The sequence below is a fragment of the Canis lupus genome, chromosome 18, assembly GCF_011100685.1.
Source record: "Canis lupus familiaris isolate Mischka breed German Shepherd chromosome 18, alternate assembly UU_Cfam_GSD_1.0, whole genome shotgun sequence".
NCBI lineage: Eukaryota > Metazoa > Chordata > Mammalia > Carnivora > Canidae > Canis > Canis lupus.
The window spans coordinates 38,026,502-38,049,821 of NC_049239.1; the positions used below are offsets into that span (position 1 = coordinate 38,026,502).

General features: G+C 45.0%; 1 protein-coding gene across 2 annotated transcripts; it reads right to left on the bottom strand.

Annotated features, from left to right (window-relative positions):
• Window positions 1-273: 273 nt before the first annotated feature.
• On the bottom strand, window positions 274-13,993 carry FAM111A (FAM111 trypsin like peptidase A). Of its 2 annotated transcripts, XM_038563170.1 has the most exons (4): window positions 13,679-13,993; window positions 11,847-11,963; window positions 7,772-7,889; window positions 274-6,064 (listed from the first exon to the last, which is right to left on the bottom strand). In XM_038563170.1, the coding sequence occupies exons 3-4, from the start codon at window positions 7,850-7,852 to the stop codon at window positions 4,337-4,339; spliced, it is 1,809 nt and encodes a 602-aa protein (XP_038419098.1). In that variant the 5' UTR covers window positions 7,853-7,889; window positions 11,847-11,963; window positions 13,679-13,993; the 3' UTR covers window positions 274-4,336. The 2 variants fall into 2 exon arrangements, with proteins under 2 accessions (XP_038419098.1, XP_038419099.1); XM_038563171.1 differs by lacking the exon at window positions 11,847-11,963 and having other exon boundaries at window positions 13,679-13,988.
• Window positions 13,994-23,320: the final 9,327 nt, after the last annotated feature.

Here is a 23,320-nt window from a genome sequence, read left to right on the forward strand (position 1 = left end):
TAAACCCAGGATGGTCTCACCTAGAGATCTTCAACTTAACTACATCTTGCAGATTCTATTTCCAAAACAGTCACATCCATGTTCACAGGTACTGGTGGTTACCATTTGGACATACCTTTTCGGGAAACCAGTTCAAGCCACTACAATCTTTAACTTTTTCTGTTATGTTACCCAAATATCAATCTATTTCCTCCTATAAGGGAGTTCTGCCTAATATTTCCCTGTGTTTCTAGTCTCCTCTCTTAATTTCAGAAGTTCCAAGACCACAAGTACTATAAAGATAATTCAGTAGCTTTATTCTTCTGACAGAATCCAGACTGATATCTGATATATCCAAGGCAGCTCAAATTTCATGAATAAATCCCATTAATCCCCTAAAGAATACGAGGTGTTCCAACACTATTAGTAGGCCTACAATCCAAAAAACTGACAACACAAAACACTAGTGAGGATGTGAAGAGACAAGAACCCTCATTCACTGCTGCTGGGCAGGCACAATGACATGGCCACTCTGGAAGACAGTTTGGCAGATTCCTACAGAGTTAAAAACAATCTCACCATACAGTCTAGTAATCATACTGTGAGGTATTTACCCAATTGAGTCAAGAACTAGGTTCACACAAATATTTGTATGCAGATGCTTATAGCAGCTTTATTCACAATCACTTAACACTGAATGAAGCAAGTAAGATATCTTCCAAAAGGTGAATGAATGCACAAACTGCAGTGTGTCCATACAGCAGAATGTTACTCAGTGGCAAAAAAAAATGTGAGCTCTCAAGCCATCAAAAGAAGCAGAGCAACCTTAGTTAAATATTGCTAAGTGAAAGAAGTCAAACTGAAAAGGCTCCATATGATTCCGCTTCATTGACATTCTGGGAAAAGGCAAAACTATAAAGATAGTAAAAGGATCCGTGGTCCCCAGGGACTCAGGGCGGGGAGGGAGGGATAAGCAGATGAAACCCAGGGGACTCTGAGGCTGGAGAAACAATTCTATACAATATTGTAATGGTGGAGACATGACATGCACTTGTTAATGCCTGCTGAACTCCCAGCATGGGCAGAGAACCTTGATACATGCAAATTTAAAAAGAAGTACTCATTTATTTACTTTTAGAGAGAAATTGTGAGCAGGGGGAGGGGCAGAGGAAGAAGGAGAGGATCCTCAAGCTGACTCTGCACTGAGTGTGGAGGCCGAAGCAGGGCTCGATCCCAGGACCCCCGACACTATGACCTGAGCCAAAATCAAGAGTCAGTCACTTAGCCAACTGAGCCACCTAGGTGCCCCAATGTATGCAAATTTTAAATATCACTTAGGTTTGAGAAGTGAAAGGAAAGAGGACAGACTATGACAAGAGAACCCTACTGCATTGTAAATGTACAAAACTCCTCACATGATGGTGAGGAAGGATAGGTGCTGACCCCAGTGACTCTGGGAGAGAGTCTGCAAGACTAAAGGCAAGAGAGACGACACCCATACATTGTATTGTAGTTGATAACGTTATTTCCCACCCCAATGCAGGTGAACAACTCTGATGCCACTTTGTATGAATACTGAATTAAGCAATTAAGTGGATGGGAGATGGTAGGAGCCACGTTTCTCACTGTTGGCCTAGGAGTTCACGGATAAGGTCAACGGCGGAGGCAAAAAATGATCCATGTGGTACTGGACTGGAGTGGGAGACATCAGTAAGAATGTTCAATTTATTATCATATAGATAGTTACATACAGGAATGTTTGTAGACATATATATCTATATAGGTATCTATCTAGATATATCTGTAGTCCTCCCCTTTATCTGTTTCAAGACCGCTAGGGGATGCCTGAAACTATAGATGGTACCAAACCCTATATATGCTCTGTTTTTCCTATATGCACATACTTGTGATAAAGTTTAATTTGTAAATGAGGCACAGTGAGAGATTAACAATAAGAACAACTATAACAATGTACTGGAATAAAAATTATGTAAATGCCCCCCCCCTCAAAATACCTTACTGTACCATATAGTCTTCTTCTTATTATGATGATGTGAGATGGTAACATGCCTCCCTGATAGGATGAAGTGAGGCGGATGACATAGGCACTGTGACCCAATGTTAGGCTGCCATTGACCTTCTGGCAATAAGTCAGAAGGAAGATCATCTGCTTCCGGACTGCATTTGACCACAGACAGGTAACTGAAGCCCCAGAAAGCAAAGCCAAGACTGTACTGGGGAGGATGACTGTACATGAGTTAATACACACACACACACACACACACACACATATTTCTTTTCTCTGTCTGCTGAGTGAGCATAAAAGAAATAACACCCAAATGCAACAAGCATACCTAGTGCCCAGACTTGGTTTCTTTTTTTTTTTAAGATTTTATTTATTTGAGAGAGAGAGAGCACAAGAGAGAGCACAAGTGGGGAGAAGAGCAGAGGGAGAGGCAGAAGCAGACTCCTCCCCGAGGAAGGAGCCTGAGGAGGTGCTCAGTACTGGGACCCTGGGATCATGACTTGAGCTGAAGGCAGACAGACGCCCAACTGAATGAGACACCCAGGTGCCTCCAGATCTTGGTTTCTAACACTGTTCTCCATTAAAAGCAACCAGGGTTCCTTGGAGAAATGGTTGGGGTGGGAAATATATAGGAGGAGCCTGGAGCATCTTATAGGACTGCAACTTAAAAGTGCTAAAAAAACTAGGAGACAAACAATACTCCAATAAAATATGTCAAAGGGGGCACAAGAACCCACCCAAGGGCTCCCAATGACCAAAGCTGGAACAATTTGGCCAACACAATAAGGTAGTATTGGATTACAACTCAGGTAGATCTATGAGTTCATATGGTACAAATAAGTGGGTGAGAAGAGGCAAATCTCCCATGCAGAAGGACTCCATATAGAATGTGTAGATACCACAGGAGTTTCCGACATAAGGAAGGGGAACACAACTCCCCACTCCTTAGGTGTGGGTTGTGCATAAAACTTCCTTCCAATGAGTACATAATAGAAAGGATGGAGAAAGAGCAACTTTACTGCAGAGATCAACACCACTTTGGCCAGCATTTCAAAGCCAACACCAAGTCATGAATCATGTGGATAATATGTGCCGTTGAAATGATATGGTGAGAAGGCACTTTGCCCCCCTGGCTTTACTCTCCAAACCCCACAACCCCAGTCTAGTTATCAGACAAATTCCTACAGAAGGACCTGACCAAGTCTCTTCCTAACTGTCAAAGTCATCTAGTCAAAGTCTGAGAAACTTCAACAGGCAAGAGGAGCCTCAGGAGGCATAACAAGTAAATGTAATGTGCTGTGCTGCATGCAATCCTAGGACAAAAAAGGTAAAAAACAAGGACATAAGATCATAATCCTATGATCTTTAAGATATTCTCTTTGCCCTAATAGCCTATAAATACAGGAAGAGCAATGTTACCCTCTGAATTGTAGAACACATATGTCCTGAGTTTTAGTAATATGAGGATTTTGGAAATGCTAAAGATTTTGCATAAGATTATTTATTTTTAAAAAATTTTATCTATTTATTCATGAGAGACACACATAGAGAGGCAAAGACACAAGCAGAGGGAGAAGCAGGCTCCCTCCTTGCAGGAACTTGATCCTGGGATCACGCCCTGGGCCAAAGGCCAGATGCTCAACTGCTGAGCCACCCAGGCATCCCTCCCTGTAAGATTATTTCTAACCAAGCATTTAGTTCCTCAGTTAAGACTAACAGCAGCCCTGAGTGGTGCTACTGATGGACCCACACGTTTCCTAATTTTTTTTTTTTTTTATGATAGTCACCAAGAGAGAGGAGAGAGGCAGAGACACAGGCAGAGGGAGAAGCAGGCTCCATGCACCGGGAGCCCGACGTGGGATTCGATCCTGGGTCTCCAGGATCGCGCCCTGGGCCAAAGGCAGGCGCCAAACCACTGCGCCACCCAGGGATCCCTCCCACATGTTTCCTAAGCACTTACTTTCCACCTTCCAACCACTGGGGATCATGAGATGAACAAATGTTACATCTTGCCTTCAAGCAACTGAACTTAGAGGAAGACACAGAAGATAGGGGGGAAAAACCCACACACAACGGTGACACTAGTGCTAGTGTCATAATCCCATCGCTCTTCCCATTACTCAACTTTAAAATAGGGGTAACAGTCCACTTGTTAGGATTTTAGTTTTCATGTATTTTGAGCAATGGTGCATAGTAAGTGCTCCACAACAGTAATTTTTTAAATGAAATTAACCATTTTACAATTTAGGAAATGATCCCCACTGCCTATGGAATAACAATGCTGTGGGTAATCCCCTTCAAGTGTGTAAACACACTGAATTCTCACTATCCTCAATCCTCAACACTCATCATTTCCACATCTTCCTGACTTATACATTCTTCTATAAACCACTGTCTGTGGTTTTGCTTCATATCACGAAGGATGGAGACCATAGTACAGCCAAACTCAACAATGTGAGATAACCCAGTCTGGCAATTAGAAGCAAAGCCAGCGGTGTGCATGGCCACCAGTGAACCTTTTGCATCGAACACCGGGGAGCCAGAAGCCCCAAAGTAAAAAGAGGTGTCATAGGTAATCACATCCGGATTGTGAGCTATGTCCTGGAAGCTTCTTTGGGTGTACATATGGATATATTGCATACCATAATCGTGGCCTTCTCCCTCTCCAGCCTGAAGATGGTCCTGAAATTTTCCTACTCGCTGATCCAGAGGGATCACAGTGCAAGCGTCACTAGACTTTGCCTCTCCATACGGATGGCCGATGATATATATCAGGCCACTAAGCGGTGCAAGTGCAACCCTATGATAGAGTCCCAAAGGCACTTGTTGTTCATTTGCCTTCAGTTTCAGAACGGCATAATCAAGAGTTGCATCAGAAACCTCAAACAAGGGCTCAATGAAGAAGCAGTTCTCTTCTTTCTCGGGGGGCTCTTCATAACTAAATGTCACCTTTACGCACTGACTAATTATGTCTGCCCACCTACTGGGGTCAATTCCTTCACCCACGATGTCATTTATCACGTGCCGACAAGTTAAAATGAACAACTTAGTAAAAACAAAGCAGGTAGCAGAACCCCTATTTCCATTGTTGTTCCATGTCAGGTAACCCACGGAATCACTCAGATGGGAAAGAATCTTGTGCATTTTAACCGGGGTAGAGTTTTTTGTCAGTTTCCCAAACTCTACCTTATGCAGTTTAAATAAGGACCCTTTGCTCTTTTTATGTTCCAACTCTTTCTTGAAGTTTTCTCTGACTTTTTCACTTTCTTTCTTCAGACTGGGGTATTGAGCCACAATTTCTTCTCTCACCATGCAAATGTTTCTTTCCTCGGACTCCAAATTCTGAGCAGCTCCTGCTTCGGAGCCTGTTCTTTTCTCAACTTCCACCTCAAAGAGCTCGCCCTCTAGGTTGTCAACGGTCTGTGTGCTTTCTAGAATGGAGTCCAGGTTCTTGATGAGTTTCCAGTCTTCTTTCTCCAGAAAGGAGAGAAACCTGCCATCCTTGCACACGGCGTCCTTGATGGTTTCTCCTTTGAAAGCGTAGACGCAGAGTTTGCACCCTTTTTTGTGAAGTTTCCCGCGCTTAATGATCCTCTTCTTGCTCTTCCCAATCGCGTGAATATAAAATTTGACACAATCAGAGGATACCTTGCCATGCCGGCCAGATACCAGACTCCCTTCTCTCTGCCTACTTTTACTCTGGGCAAATGTGATTAGCACACGACAACTTTCAGGAAAGCAACTGAGGGGCATTCCAAGATTTATGTATCCTTCAATACCTTCCGTGCCAAGCACTAGCATTTCTTTGCCTTGCTGAGTTTTTATCTCCTTTTTGACAGCCTCTAGGGTGTTGAGTGCTCCATATAAGCTATCCCCTCCAGTATGCGTGAGCACGTGTTTCCTGTGGCTTACATTCAAGGTGATGTAAATTGTCTTATTTGGGGGCACAGTCTGGTCTTTGAGTCCTTGAGCCTGGGTGTTAGTTATATCTTTTGGATCTCTTTTAGAGCCCATCTTCATTTGAGGAGTATTGGAATTATTCTCTTGGTTTTTATTGACCTAAAAATAAATGTGAAATGTTTTAAAATTATGAATACAACCTTACACAAGGAGGATTCATCAAATAGCAGAAATCACCCCCCCCCCCCCCAAATAAGAGCATTTGATTTCTACACCTAAGTGAAACATCTTCCCCAAGTCATGGTCATCATGGCACAGGTGTCAACAGATATGAGTTCATATGGTGGCAATGTCACTTGCTGGTAAGGGAAATAAGGCAGGATTGTTGCAAAGATTGGGTGTAATGTCATGTGTGACAATACCTAGCACGATGACCAGTACATTAACAGATTAATTTTTATTTTCCTTCTTTATGATGGTACTAACATTCTGGATAAAAAAAAAAGGAACCGAAGATAATATAAGTTTACTTTGGGCATAACATAACAAACTCTCAAAGATCATCTCTTCAGCCCAATGTTGTCAAAAACATCCCTGTCACAGGTCCTGTTGGAACACTGTAATAGATTTCCAACTATCCAAAAGATTCTTGGGCAGATACATTTTCAAAAAGGGAATTGGTTAGTACAAGTTTATTATCTGGCTTGTTACGATGTAGGACAAAGAAAAGTATAACAAGGCTTGTTTTGGCTTTCCTAGATACCTGGATATCCGAGTTACAACCAGATGAAAGAAATCAAATGAAAGCTTTTATGGTGCATCCTCAAATTCTCAAAATTCTCACACTTCTTCTTTTTTTTTTAATTTTTATTTATTTATGATAGTCACACAGAGAGAGAGAGAGAGAGGCAGAGACACAGGCAGAGGGAGAAGCAGGCTCCATGCACCGGGAGCCTGACGTGGGATTCGATCCCGGGTCTCCAGGATCGCACCCTGGGCCAAAGGCAGGCGCCAAACCGCTGCGCCACCCAGGGATCCCCTCACACTTCTTCTTGATAAATCCAACGAGCATTTCAGATTCAGGAAAGACTATGACGGTTTGCTATGATAACAGAGGCCCATTATTACAAAGAGCCCTGACTTAATGTCAGTAAATATAAGTGCAAGGCTTCCCACCACTTCCGTCTCCAGCAAGAAGTCATTTCTCTCTCCTCATAAATGAATTGAGGAAAATAAAACCCTCCCTCCTTGCCTACCAAGTTTATGGTAAAGATTATTATTTTATTTTTTAAAGATTTTATTTATTTATTCATGAGAGACACAGGGAGAGAGAGAGAGAGGCAGAGACACAGGTAGAGGGAGAAGCAGGCTTCATGCAGGGAGCCTGATGTGGGACTCCATCCCAGATCTCAGGATCACATCCTGGGCTGAAGGTGGCGCTAAACTGCTGAGTCCCCTGGGCTGCCCAAGATTATTATTTTAAAATGTGTTTCAGAAACTAGAAAGCACAATAGAAATGTAGGTTACTATTGTGATCAAATAGATTATCCATATTTGGAGCAGTATATATTTTCATGCTATGAAATAGTATGAATTTTTTCATTCTGTAGTTGACTGTAATAATTATAGTAAATTTTGGTTGTTGTTGTTCAAGAAGTGTTATGATCCATTTCTACCTGAAGGCTGTTTTGATACGGCCAAGATTTGTATTAAAACTAAAAGAATAAAGCAGATGAGAAAGATTTTAACGTAATATCCTCAATCTACAAGGAAGTAGTTTCTCAGCAGGAAGCACTAGGACACCCAGTGTCAAGGAAAGCTATGTGTCATATCTGTACATTCCGTCAACAGTATTTACAAACATACCTGAGGAAAATAGTGCTCTATCTTCATATTACTCTTCTCATCAAATGTGATCCTCTGTGATCTGCGCTTCTTAGGGCTCATGATGACTTGAAGATGAGTAGACAGTTCAGCTGAAACACTAATTTCAGAAAGGTTCAGGTTAGAGTAGTATTTTCATAGCTATGTTAATTGTACAGAGGCTAACATTGACAGGGACCCCACATCCCACCCATCCCCTTCGGCTCCAGTGTCTCTTCAGAGATGTTAATGCGGCAAGTAGGCAGTTCATCCAACAACAACAATCACCTTGACGATAAAAGCTCCCTTTCCTAGAACACTGTGTGTCAGGTACTATACAAAATACTTTACAGAAATCATTTCCAGATGCCGATTCTCCCAGATACCATGCAAAGCTGATATATTTGCTTTTTGCAGGTGAAGAAAATACTAACTCAGAGAAGGCAGGTGACCCTCAAGGCCAGAGCCACGTGGCAGAGATGGAATTCAAATGCAGGTATAGAGACACCTGGGGGCTCAGTGGTTGAATGTCTGCCTTTGGCTCAGGTTGTGATCCCGTGATCCCAGGGTCCTGGAATTGAGTCCCACACTGGGCTCCCACAGGGAGCCTGCTTTTTCCTCTGCCTGTGTCTGCCTCTCTCTCTCTCTCTCTCTGTGTCTCTCATAAATAAATAAATAAAAATCTTCAAAAAAAAAAAAAAAGGCAGGTACAAATGTCCCACAGGTGGGTTTGTAGTTTGAGAATTCAAGTGTGTTCTACTTACACTAGATGTTAAAATCTGGCCCTCATTTCAGGTGGTGACACCACAGGGATGGTAAGGTTACAAGGGAAGGGATGGGGAAAGAACCATAAAGACAAAATAATCTTGGAAGGAGGGTGTGCCTGGGAAGATAGTCAGGAAGTTTAGTTGCTGCTTGGTTTTTGTTGTTGTTGTTGTTTAAAGAGGCATTTTTCTTTTGCCTTTCCTCTGATGTCTCCTTGGAAAAGAATGAACTATGTAAAGTAAAACAGCAAAATCTTCATTCATCATAAGTAGAACAAAAGCCAGAGGACAGCAGGTTTCTATTTTCAGTATCCCAACATGTACCACAACGCCTGGCATGTGGCGAACTCTCAATAAAGACACATTTGTAAAGATCCCATGAACAAATGGAGTATGCACATGATTTACATGTGCATTATCCTAAGTGCATTTTTATATAAATTATGTCATTGAATTCCTCCAACTCTGTGTGGAACTCATAATATGCCTATTTTACTAATTAAAAACTTGAGCATCCAGAGAGATTAAACTATTTACTCAAGATCACAAAGCTCCAGAGTACACTTTTGATTATGAACATTTTCAAATAGGAACAAAATTTTAAAAAAGAGAATAGTATAATAAATCTCCATATGCCTATCACATAGAATTGATGATTATTCATTTTCTGATAAATTTGCACCATCTCTTGATTTTCCTAGATTATATTACACTTATAGGCATCATGACATTTTATCCCTAATTATCTCTTTCCAGCTTTACACATTAAGAACTTTCTCTTGTGTAATCACAATACTAATGTATTCAGACGAAGATCCAATTGAGGTGCACAAGTTGTCTTTAATTATTATGTCTCTTAACTTTCTTTTATTCTAGAAAAAGCCCTGATTCATTGAAGAGAACAGAGCTGCCTGCAGAATGTTCACCTCCTGGGCTGCTGCTTTGTGTTGCTGTTTAACTTGCGCTCTGGCCCATCTGTTTCTTGCCAGTACAAGTTCTCTAAACACTTGACTATTCTCCTAACCATTTCATTGTGGAGCAGGAAATGTGGCTTCATTATTTTTAAAGCTTTACTTAATTATTCATGAGAGACACAGGGAGAGAGGCAGAGATATAGGCAGAGGGAGAAGCAGGCTCCCTGAGGGGAGCCTCACGCAGGACTTGATCCCAGGACCACGACCAGAGCCAAGGGCAGATTTTCAACCACTGAGCCACCCAGGTGCCCCTGTGGCTTCATTCTTTACTGGTAATAAGCTACCCAGGAAAATCTAGGGCCTTTAAGCCTAACTCTCCTGTTTGTAAAATGAGGTAAAGAATCTGAAGGTGCCGCCTCCATGAGTTTTTATAAGACCACTTGGGTTCAAACCATTGACGAGTTGCTTGAACTTGGGCATGTTAATTGGCTGCTGTCTATCTCATTGTCCACACCTCTAAGATGGGAGGAGATGGAACCTGCCATCCTTGTTGTGAAGATTAAAAAATACAATGCATGAAAAGCCTTTAGAGAAAATGAGAAAATGCTCTGCATCACTTGCCATCAGGGAAATACAAATCAAACCACAATGAGATACCACCTCACACCAGTGAGAATGGGGAAAATTAACAAGGCAGGAAACCACAAATGTTGGAGAGGATGCGGAGAAAAGGGAAACCTCTTACACTGTTGGTGGGAATGTGAAATGGTGCAGCCACTCTGGAAAACTGTGTGGAGGCTCCTCAAAGAGTTAAAAATAGATCTGCCCTAAGACCCAGCAATTGCACTGCTGGGGATTTACCCCAAAGATACAGATGCAATGAAATGCCAGGACACCTGCACCGCGATGTTTCTAGCAGCAATGGCCACAATAGCCAAACTGTGGAAGGAGCCTCGGTGTCCATCGAAAGATGAATGGATAAAGAAGATGTGGTCTATGTACACAATGGAATATTCCTCAGCCATTAGAAACGACAAATACCCACCATTTGCTTCAACGTGGATGGAACTGAGTGAAATAAGTCAATCGGAGAAGGACAAACATTATATGGTCTCATTCATTTGGGGAATATAAATAATAGTGAAAGGGAACAGAAGGGAAGGGAGAAGAAATGGGTAGGAAATATCAGAAAGGGAGACAGAACATAAAGGCTCCTAACTCTGGGAAATGAACAAGGGGTGGTGGAAGGGGAGGAGGGCGGGGGGGTGGGAGTGAATGGGTGACGGGCACTGAGGGGGGCACTTGACGGGATGAGCACTGGGTGTTATTCTCTATGTTGGCAAATTGAACACCAATGAAAAATAAATTTATTATTAAAAAAATGAAATGAAAAAAAAAAGAAAAGCCTTTAGAACACTGCTTGGCACATAACAGGTTGATTCACATACCAGTAAATATTACTATTACTAGTATCAATATCAATATACTTACCACAGGGATACTTTTCAAACAGTGGAGGACTAGGGAAGCAAAAGTCGATACATATCATTGGGCTGTGTTGTAAGATCCTTGAGGGCAAGAACTGCCCAACAACTAAGAGATTCTGGGGTTTCAGTGTGTCCCTGGATGACGACCCAATCTTAGGGACTTTGAGAGAGGACCCAAGTGACTCAGGGTCAGAAAAGGGAAACGAAGGGGATGGAAAGAAATGTAGATCTTGCACTAGACTGGGATAAACTTGAGCAGTCACAGTGGCAAGGGGCAAGAGATTAAGAAAACATCCCACCATTACACACACACACACACACACACACACACACACACGCAACATCATTTCTAGTATCCAGTGTGAGTCACGTTAAGGCAGATATGAAGTGTCCTCAGCTAGCCATCTGGTTCCAGCCTCCTCTTAGGGTTGGAGAAGGTTCAGCTAAACCACTTGCCCCCCCCCCCCCCCATCTTCAGTGAGGAGGTAAGGACATAACTGTCCTCCATCCATTTCCTGCCTACCTGGGGCTCTCCATAGAATTCCTCCCACACTCACCTCTCTCTCCACCCTTCCTCATCCTCTCTGCTCTCCCCACCTCACCCTCCCCTTCTCTCTCCTCCTCTGGCTCTTCCCCTCCCCCACTCTCCCCACCCTCTCCTTCTCTCTCCTCCTCTGGCTCTCCCTCTCTCCCCCTCCCCTCCATCTGGCTCTTCCCCTCCCCCCATCTCCCCACCCTCCCTTTCTCTCTCCTCCTTCCAGCTCCCCTTTTGCCCCTTCCTCTCCCCCTTCTCCCTCTTCTCTCCCTCCACTGGGGAGCACGTGGGAGGGACAGAGCCAGATCCCCGGCTGACCCCAGGCCTCCTGCAAGGGCCCCACGCGCCCCCGCCCAGCCCCGCAGGCCCCGCGCTCACCCGCTGCTCCAGGGCCCGCAGCACCTCCGCAGCCCAGCACCCGGGACTTGAATCCAGCGCCCAGCGCGGGTCCGCGCCTTTGGGAAGTCGCCGAGGCCGCCGCGCTCTCCCGGGAGGCTGGTCCGGACGGGAGGCCCCGCTGAGGTTCGGGAAGGTCTCCGCGCCGGCCGTCGGGCGGCTTCCACTTTCACAACCCTTGCGGCTTCCAGCAGCCCCGCCCCTGCTTTTTGGGCGCCCGCGGAGCAGGCCTGGGGGGCCTCGGTCCTCCCCCAAGACTCCGTGTCCCCGCCCCCCCCCCAGCCCTCTGAGAGGCAGACGCCTGCCTCCCGGTGATCTTTTCTCCTACCAAGTACAGCCACAGCTGACAAGGGGAGAGACCAACTGTTCCATTGCTAACGAGGCGGGATTGATCAAGATTAGATCTTTTCAAGTTTTGGTCAGGTAATCAGAAGGATGCCTTAAACGGTATCTTTACTCCCAAGGACAAAATAAACTCAGCACTCGGGGAAACTCAACAACAGAAAACGCTGGAGCTGAACTTCATGCCAGATTCACTTTTCCCACCTTTGAGTTCAGTGAGCACGGAGAGAAAGTTCAAGGGACTCAGAGGAACGCTGATTTGGAGTTGTGGCAGCAGAAACTGACTACTGGAGCCAGTTGCTGGGCCTCCAAGGATGTTGCTGGGGCCTCCAAGGATGTCAAATGCTGGCTCCCAGAAATCCCAACAGAACCATCTGTTGAGGGGCACCTGGGTGGCTCAGTGGTTGAGCGTCTGCCTTCAGCTCAGGGCCTGATCCTGGGGTCCCAGCATAGATTCCCTCAGCAGGGTCTCCCCGGGGAGCCTGCTTCTCCCTCAGCCTATGTCTCTGCCTCTGTGTGTGTGTGTGTGTCCTGAATAAATAAATAAATAACATTAAAAAAAAAAAGAACCATCTGTTGATAAGACAAAGCTAAGCTTACTGCTTCTTGAGGTTCTAGGGGAGCAGAATTTTGGTAGTGTCTCAAAAGGGGAGAGCAAGGTTGGGCTATTTATTGAGATTCTGAATTCTGGTTTAAGGCAGGTCTTTAATGTGGGGTCTTTAATGTTTAGGATAGGGTAAACACTGGGTAACAGTTTAGGATTGGTGGACGACAGACAAGGATTTTTCAAGAAGGTTTGGGATGTAAGCTGTGCTCTGATGTTTTCAATGGAAGAGCGTTTGCGTCTTTGAGGAAGTTATTGGAATAAGCAATAAAGATATTTGCAATTTTCATGTCCCTGGGCAAAGTTTGCTGGGATAGTGAATTTATGTGGATGAAAACAGTATGATAAGTCCTATTAATGTAGTTAGCAATCTATGTGAATGTAGATGGCTTCGGCGCTCTTAATGATGAACATGCTTGAGAACATAATCATCATTTTTTCATTTGTCTCTTAGAATATTGAGTATTTTATCCTGGAAAGAGGCTCACTCCTGAAAACACACTTGACATGATTTGTCACACACAGCATTCAGACACAGGGGAATGTTCTTACGAAACATTTTCACGAAGTTAATTAACATTGGGTCTTATAAAGCACATCAGTTTTAAAAATTAGAATCCGCTCTCCCCTTGGGCACTGCAAAAGAAATGCACATTGCATCATCTTATTCTGTTCTTTTTTTTTTTTTTTTAATCTTATTCTAAGTTGCCAGGGCCAGACCTCCATCCTTTAAGGAAACAGCAGTATGTTTTTTTTATTTTCCCTGCCCCCCACCCCCATCCCAGCCTGAGTTTTTTCGGCATCGTGTCCCTGACAATGAATTTTCTCTAAACTCTAAATCAGCTGCAGATCCAAAGGGATAACTCACCGAAGAAGAGCTCGTCCCAAACCCGGCAGGACTCGCAGGACTCGCGACTTTGCGTTGGGGTGAGGGTGGGGGGAAGGCCTTTGCCGCCACAGGAATTCCGCCTTCCGCGCAAGTGTCAGTGCCTCTGGCCAATGGGCGTGGAGATCCCGAGTCGCTTTGCTCTCATTGGTCGGATGCTCTGCTACTGCGGAAGCCGATTGGCCGCGCTCCCGCCGAGCGGAGCGCGGGAAAGGGCGAATGTGGACCTTGGCGCGCGGGGTGTGCACGATCCCCGGCCGCGATCGGGCCGCGGGAGCCCGCGCTCGCTCCCTGCCTAGTGGTTCGGAGTCGCGGCGACCGGGAGCAGGCCCGGACTCACCAGGCCGCTCGCGGCCATCACTGCCTGAATCCGCGAGGCCGAGCCAGCGGGGGGCGGAGCGGGAGGCGGGCCTCGGACGGGAGCCAAGGAGGCCGCCCCCGTCCTTGCGCAGGAACCCGGGGTGGAAGTAAGTGGGCGAAGACGCGCCTCCCGGATGCCCTGGGTCCCCGCCTGGAGGGCGTGTGTAAGGAGGAGGCGGAGGCTCCAGCTGGGCTTCTGCAGCGTGTCACCGGCTCCGTCGCTCGGGAAACGCCGCGGGCGGGTGCGGAGAAGGGGACTTGGGCGACTCTGGCGTTCCCAGCAGCTGGGGCGGGTCCTACGACTATGACAATCAGGAAGAAGCCGAGAATGGGAGCGGAGTGAATGCCCTAGTCAAGAATCTATCCTCCAACCGTCTATCCATAGAGGCAGACGTTCACGATCCTGATGAAGAAAACCCTACGGACCCCAGGAAGATGAATCTCAGAGCTGACAACTCCAGTAGGATGGGGCTTGCAGACCACCTGCTGGTTAAGGATCTGCGTCAAGGGCAGATGTGCACGTATTCGATACTGCACTGGAAAAGGAGCCACGGTTACAACCGTGACAAATTTGCCGCAATTGACAGAGGAATATTATCTAATGTGTGTAGAGTGATAGGGTTCCAAAGTGTGTTAGTAACTATAATACATGTGATAATTTGGGGGAACTGGGCATAATGTGCACACAATACACACCAAAGTAGCTACAACTCCTGCTTTCTCTTCTGTGGGTTCTCTAGGGTTTGGAGAGAATAAACTTTTAAAAGGCAAAAAACAGAAAACCCAAATTGTATGAAAATTTCATCACTCACTGTGGTTCTCTGAGTCATTAGAAGTTTCTATGCTCCTGAGAGTGACAAGCAAGGGTTGGTAAAAATACTAAGGTTGAAAATGCCTAACAGTCTGAGCTATCTGGTTTTGGAGAACTATCCTGGTGACCTCCCAGCATTGACCAGCAACCTCCTGGCGCATTATTCCAGCAGACTTGTCAGCATTTGATAGACTTCCGAGATATTGTCTGGAAATTAAGAAGCAATCGCAACTATGAAGAGGAGTGAAGTTGTCTTTTCTTGGTTTTGTTGAAGCCCACTGCCTGTGCAGAAAATGTGGAGTAAGGGGCAGCCTGGGTGGCTCAGCGGTTTAGCGCTGCCTTCAGCCCAGGCTGATCCTGGAGACCAGGGATCCAGTCCCACGTCGGGCTCCCTGCATGGAGCCTGCTTCTCCCTCCTCCTGTGTCTCTGCCTCTCTCTCTGTCTCTCATGAATAAATAAATTTAAAAATCTAAAAAAGATTTTTGAAAAAAAAAGAAATTGTGGAGTAAGACCTATAATGACAGAATAAATTTTTTTTATTATGATAGTCTCACAGAGAGAGAGAGAGAGAGAGAGAGAGGCAGAGACACAGGCAGAGGGAGAAGCAGGCTCCATACACCGGGAGCCCGACGTGGGATTCGATCCCGGGTCTCCAGGATCGCGCCCTGGGCCAAAGGCAGGCGCCAAACTATAATGACAGAATAAATCTAAGTGTCTAGTCCAGAGAATGTATTTATGCAGATATGGAGCATTTTCCGTGTCTTTCTCTTTCCTTCCCGTCTTTTCCTCCTTCCTTTTTTCCTTTTTTTTTTTTTTTTTTTTTTGGAGGGTGGGGTGAGGAGCTTTTGTACATTTCAATGTATAAACAAAATAGTAGCTTAGTAGACAATAGGCTTAACAACACTTCCCAAACATGGATGTTAAGAATTTAACATTTTTTAAAGATTTTATTTATTTATTCATGAGAGACACAGAGAGAGAGAGAGAGAGAGAGAGGCAGAGACACAGGCAGAAGGAGAAGCAGGCTCCATGCAGGGAGCCTGATGCAGAACTCAATCCCGGGACTCCAGGATCACGCACTGGGTGGAAGGCAGATGTTAAACCTCTGAGCCACCCAGGGGTCCCCAACATTTTCTTTCTATGAAATATTGGTGTACCAGAAGATAGTGAAAAGTTAAAATACAATATGTTCTTATCTATGGGACATCTGTGCAACTATACCTACAATGTAGCACTATAACACTTTTTTTCTCAAATCTTTCCATAATTTTGTATACTTTTAATAATCCTTATTTTATTTTATTTTTTTAAATTTTTTAAAAGATCTTATTTATTTATTAGAGACACAGAGAATGAGACAGAGAGGCAGAGACACAGGCAGAGGGAGAAGCAGGCTCCATGCACGGAGCCCAACACGGGACTCGATCCCAGGTCTCCAGGATCACACCCCAGGCTGCAGGCGGCGCTAAACCGCTAAGCCACTGGGGCTACCCAATAATCCTTATTTTAAAAAACATTTCTGGCTTGGTAAATTGGCTTCTTGGGGAAAGAGCATAAAATAACAAATATTTCCTAAACCTTGAGTATATGTACAATAAAATAGATTTTGCTTGAAGGTAGTAGGAAAATACTTTTTTGGATGAAAGATTACTGTCACATTTTAACCTTCATAATCCCTACATCTTTTGTTATTGTTTTTTTCTCCAAATTTCAGACAAAATGAAGTTGTAATTTACCTTATAGAACTAGTGAGAGCTAAATCAAATAAAATTCACATTGTCAAGATTAGAAATCAAAAAAGTTTTTAAAAGCTATTTGACCTTTAAATTTATATATGAAGTCTTCCTCTTTTTTTCTTTTGTCCACTAAAGACCAGAGTTCTTATAATTACCAGGAAACTCCTAAAAATGTAGATGCATTCCTTGTAAATGCTTAACCAAACAGATTATTTTTTCATTACTAGATTAGGTAACAGTATGAGTTTTCTTCCATACATATATATACCATTTTATTTCTTGCCTCTTGCTTTTATGTTGTTAAACAGTGAAGAGAATATGCACTTAACACAGTATCATTTTTATAAATAATTCCTATATTTGTTACTCTGCTATAAAAATCTGCCCTGTTATTATGTTTAAAGCTTACGCTACTCTCTGACTTTTTGGAAAAATATATATAAAAATATATATAAAATATATATAAGAATAACTATTATGGCTTTTCTTTTTTTTTAGCATGGCTTTTCATAGGTTTATATGACACTGTGGTCTATAAACAATAATTTTAATAAATCATATATATGATTCATTTCAATTATATATAATTCATATATTGTGTGATTAATTTTCTTGTGGGAAACAAATATCAACAATAATATGCATAGATATAATTATGCTGTGGTAACTGGTCTGTTTGGAGAATGTTTACTGTGACTCTTGAATGTGAAATCCTTGCTAGAAAATTTTAATTAGATAATGTGCTTATAAGACATTACATAAAACATGTAAAAGTAGAATCTCATCTGCAGGGATCTTTTGGTTTTGTTTGTTTTAGAGAGAAACCATGAGATCTTTCAGAGGAGGGGTAGAGGGAGAGGGAGAAAGGATCTTACGCAGGTTTCATGCTTAGCACTCAGCCAGATGAGGGGCTCAACTTCAGGACCCTGAGAGAATGACCTGAGTAGAAACCAAGAGATGCTTAATGGACTGAGCCCCCCAGGGGTCCCCACAGTTTTTGCTATTAATTTTTTTGCAAGGCCTTCTTGTAGGGAAATATTATACTATACAATGAAGAGGTTTGTTTTCCATTTTTACTTCAGAATTTATTTTATTATTTTATTATTTTTTATTTAAAAAAAGATTTTATTTATTCATTCATGAGAGACACAAAGAGAGAGGCAGAGACAAAGGATAAGGGAGAAGCAGGCTCTCTGCAGGGAGCCCAGTGCAGGACTGGAGACTGGTCCCAGGACCTGCGGATCATGACCTGATCCAAGGCAGATTTTCAACCACTGAGCCACCCAGGCATTCCTAGAATTTATTTTAAAAACCATGACTGCTCTGTAAAAAACACACAAAAACCAAAAAGTCAACAAAAATTCCAGGTTCATCATACTTAATACAAATTTTTTTTTTGGTTGCCCTAACTCATTCTTAATTATTGAAATCACTGTAAATAAATACCTGTTTCATAAACTAAGATATGGGAGCAAGTTAAGAATAAATTAGTGGTGATGCATAAAATTTTATTGTAATTACTTTTATAGAAATTTATAGATGAAGAGAGAGGTGTGGGATTCCTTGGCAAAGGCCAGCCAGGCTGTTTGCTTTCACTGATGGTCTACTTATATCTGTGGGTAGGAGTCAAGAGGGTGTATGGGCAAATAAGATCTGCTGGGGGACTCCCTGTTTCACGGAATACTCTCAATAACCCTGTGGGGAAGGTGTGGTCATCTTCCTCAATTCACAAATCAAAGATTTAGCAAATATTTGCCCAGAAACATTCTTGGGAGGATTTGAACTCCCATCTGAAACTATGGCTACACTCTTTCTATTGAGGCTCTATGGTTGCCTTTAATACTTAACAGCGGGATCCCTGGGTGGGCCAGGGGTTTGGCGTCTGCCTTTGGCCCAGGGCACGATCCTGGAGACCCGGGATCGAATCCCACGCTGGGCTCCTGGTGCATGGAGCCTGCTTCTCCCTCTGCCTGTGTCTCTGCCTCGTGCTCTCTCTCTCACTGTGTGCCTATCATAAAAAAAAAAAAAAATACTTAACAGCAAAAGGCACAACGGTTCACCCTTTCCCACATACTTTTTTTTTTTTTTCACTTATGCAATCCTTTCTTCAACACATAAATGTGTGATTACAATTTACAAGAGCCAGTGCTGGATCCTCTAAAGGGTAAAATGTTGAGAAGAGTCCTTCCCTCAAATAGGGAAGGAAGAAAATGCACACACATAACAGAATTTCTAACATGGTCTCATTCATTTAAAACACATGTTGATTCCTGCTTGCAGATATTGTACTGGAAATTAAGCATACAGAGTTGAATGGATATGTTGCTCACATTCATGGCCCCAGACCAGTTTAATACAACCTAATTCTAAGCACAGCACTTTCGCAGGACATATTATACATGTTTACTGTTTAGAGTTTCATAAAGCTTTACTAATTTTGCCTCAGAAAACATTTATTTTGATTTTCCGGGGAATTAGGGGAACTCTAATTCTGTTTCTCCAACCTGGAAAAGTCTGGAGAACCGAAAGAACCAGCTGATGAGTGTGAGAAATTGTTCTCAGATCTTCCCTGTGTAGACACACATTTTGCCCTGTGACTTTGCAGTTCCTCCCACCTTATTAATGTCAGGCTTAGCCATCTGATTTGTTTTAGACAGGGGAATGTACGGCAGAACCAAAACTTACTGAGCTTGGCCTTGGGTGCCACTGGTTCTTTCTGATTGCCTTTCTTTGGCTTCTGCCATTGTGATGTAAAGAACACCCTCCTGCTAGTACTACCTTATAATGTGGGGACGCTTCTGCATGGAATGAGTGTCCAAATACACCAGGCACACATACTCCATAAATGAGAGTTGCTGTCATTGCTACTCTTTTCTCTTTTTCCTCTTTCTTTCTTTCTTTCGTTCGTTGTCTGTCTTTCTTGCTTGAGTTATGGATGGAGTTGGATGGGTGCGGGATGGGAGGGAGGCGGGAGGGATGGATGGGGATGTAGGTAGGGATGTGATTCGGGTGGGTGGTGAGTTGCGGGCGTGTGTAGTGATTGTTTTCTATCCTCTTTGCTTCTTTCTGTCTTCTATCTCCTTCCTTCCTTCCTTCCTTCCTTCTTCCTTCTTCTTCCTTCCTTCCTTCCTTCCTTCCTTCCTTCCTTCTTTCTTTCTTCTTTCTTTTTACTATCGTGTTACTCTGATGCGTATCTACCTGTCTATGAGGCTGTGCACTGGGTCAAAAGTTGCACATGATTTCTAAGTTTGGGGGAATATTGTCAGATTACTATATAGAAAGCCTGCGCTAAATTACTCTTCCACCAGCAGGACGAGGTGGTGCTCATTTCACCTTGATGTCAAAAGTGCTGGGGCGGGGGGGGGGGGGGGGGGGGGGAGGGACACGCCCGGTGGCTCAGTGGTTGAGGCTGCCTTGGGCTCAGGGCGTGATCCCCAGCTCCCCGTGGAGAGCCTGCTTCTCCTTCCGCCTGTGTCTCTGCCTCCCTCTCTCTGTGTCTCTCATGAATTAATAAATAAAATCTTTAAAAAAAAAAAAGTGCTGAGCGATCAGGATTCCTAAGTTCTGAGTCAGATCATAAGACTCCAGATCCGGTAACGCCCCCTGCTTAATCAACGCCTGCAGCACCCTGATTGCAGAAACTGCCAGGAGGAGGAGGAGGAGGCCGCCTGCCTGCGGGGCTCCTCCGGCGGCCTCCTCCTCTCTCCAGGAAGAGCGGTCCCCGCGCAGAGGCCAGAGCGCCTGGGCCTTGGGGACGCGCAGGGGGTGCGCGCTGGAGCGGCGTCTGTCCTTCCAACTACAGAGCGGAATCCCGCGGCGGGTCCTTCCCGGGGTCCCGGCAGCTCTGGACCTGCTGGGCGGCACTGAGCCCCAAGGATGGACGTTCCCTAACCACCATCCCGGGGACCCCCTCCTGGGCCTCCCACTTCCTTCCACAGCGCGCTGTTCTCCTTACGGGCTTTCTGGCAGGGACCGTCCTTCGCATCATTGGTGGGGGTAGCGTGGGAATCTCACGTTCATTCATCACTTGTTACCCCTTGGGGTTGTGCTTGACACACCTAGGTTTTGTTTAGTTTATTTAGTTTATCTATCTATCTATCTAGATATCTATCTATTTATTTATGATAGAGAGAGACAGAGACACAGGCAGAGGGAGAAGCAGGCTCCATGCCGGGAGCCCGACGTGGGATTCGATCCCGGGACTCCAGGATCGCGCCCTGGGCCAAAGGCAGGTGCCAAACCGCCGAGCCACCCAGGGATCCCCCACCTAGGTTTTATTTAATCCTCACCTTCACCCCGACGGCACTGGGTGTGACTTTGTCCCCATTTCACAGATGAGGAAACCGGTCGATTTGCTGGGGACCACGTAACCAGTCGAAGGGAAAGAGGGATGAACCGTCGGATTTTTGGTCTTAGAGCCTTACAGCCGGTTAGGACTCTGCAAAGAGCCTTTGGGCACCGCTCAGTTACTTCATCTGCAAATCAAAGAGGTTGGCCCAGATGGGTGATTCCTCAACTTTAGTGTCTGTAAGAAATATTTATTTATAGGACACTCTTTTAAAAACGCAGATTCTTGAAGCCGATCCACATGTTGTGGTTCCAACAGATCCGGGGTGAGGCTCGGTGAACTGCGTCCGCGAGAGACTCGGGCTTAGGTGACCCTAAAGTCAATTAACAAAACACCGCACGCTCCGCCTGGCGGTGTCCTACGCACGTCACATATTTTAAATCACCACCACACCTCTGCGAAATGGGCGCAATTTTTATTCCCTCCCCTCCCCCCATCGCCTCCCCATTTTGTAGAGGAGAAAGCTGCTGGCCCCGCGGCTTCAGGCTCTAGGATTTGCTTCCTTTCCTCCGCGGCAAGGGTTTCTGTGACCCCGCCCCAACTGAGCACTTCCCCGCCCTGCGCTCCCCTCGTCCCGCCGCCCCCACCTGTCCCTCCGGGACCCTCTCGCGGCGCCCGCGGGGCTTCAGGACTCGGGGCTGTGAGACCCCTTCCCGGGAGGGTCCCCGCCGCGGAGCCACGTCCCTAAAAACCCGGCCCAGCAGGGGCGTTTCTTACCCCGCCCCAGCCTCCTGCAGGTGGCGCCAGAGGACGAGCCTGCGGGAAAGGCAAAGGGGCGGAGCCAGGGCAAAGATTGACATCCTTCCTGCCCAATAGCAGCACAATAGGGAGGCGCTTTGTCCAACCCTCAGCTCCCGGGGGCGGGAGAACACTGGACCAGCCGGAGACGTGTTGGGAGGGCAGAGAAGCTGCGGGGCTGGACCAGCTCGTGCTCTCGCTCTCTTCTCTTCTCTGTCCCTCGTGCTCCTCCTGGATCCAGCTGCGGGCCTGAAGGTGCCAGAACTGAGGTTGGCTTGACCTGCTGGCGCTGCCTGGCCGCCTCTTCCGTTTAGCATTGGTCGCCTGGGCCTTGCAGGGAGTGTAGTGTAGCAGGAGGAGTACTGGGCTCCCAGGACGTGGCCGGACCGCCGACAGCTTTGTGAGCACGTCTAAAGGTATCCTTTTGGTTACAGTTACACCTGGTATAATTTCGCGTTGCATGATTCCTTCTTTCAATTTCGGTAAACACTAAACAGGGAATGTCAGTCCCTGTGGTGGTCCAGCAGAGAAAGGATGCGTCAAATGCTGAGAGTAGATCTTAACTCCCCATTATTCAGATAGTAATTAAGAAAGAAGGCCTGTCTCCCAAAGAAGCATGTTGGGCCCTTCAATTAGCATAACATTAAATAATCATAATACAGGACACATTTCTCATGTTCCTATTGGATAGAAGAATATGGTCACATTCTTTTCATCAAATCTACATCTCAGCCATCTTTCTTAATCTACTTCACCAACACAAGTCCCTTCCCTTCTTCTTTTTTTTCTTAAGATTTTATTTATTTTTTTTTTTTTCAGAGACAGAGAGGCAGAGATGTAGGCAGAGGGCGAAGCAGGATCCATGCGGGGAGCCCGCCGGTGCCCACCGGTGCAGAACTCGATTCCAGGACCGTGGGATCACACCCTGAGCCAAAGGTAGACGCTCAACCACTGAGGCACCCAGGCGTCCCCCCCGCCACCGCTTCCTTTCTTTTTAAAAGTCTAAGATTTCATTTTTATGTAGCCGACTTTGTCTTGTAGAAAAAGTATGAGACTTGGGATGATAGAATCTTCCTTCACAGACACTTTACAATTCATTCTGGGAGGTGGCTAGGCTGCTATCATTAGTAATGCCCAGTCACCTTAACCTAATTTGGAATGAGGTGATTTCAAACTGACTTGTGTCCCTGTGAAGGCTGAGATATGTCTGGGACATTCTCATTTATGGGTGCAATACTTCATTTGCATTCAAGATCCTGTGTTTACCACAATCTCTATAACTTGATAGGCCTTAAGCTCTAACTCTTGTGCCTCCTCAGCTTCATGATTCTCTTCAAATGTCTGGTCAACTACTCAGCCTCTCCACAATTTGTAGGTGTCTCTCAGGTGTAATCAGTGCTAACTATAGAGCTGACCCCTTTGGGCTTCCCTCCTCACTGGAATACTGGCCCTGTACTTTCTAGCTGCTTTGGTAGAGCTTTGATGCCTTCACACAGGTATTTCCTATTTTAAGTCTAGATTTTCTGGTTGTTCAGTGTGACCTTGTGTGTGTGTGTACAGTGGGAGAGTTGGTCTAAAATACCTATCTCATCATTACCAGAACTCTGAGATTGATTTTTTAGAGGATTAT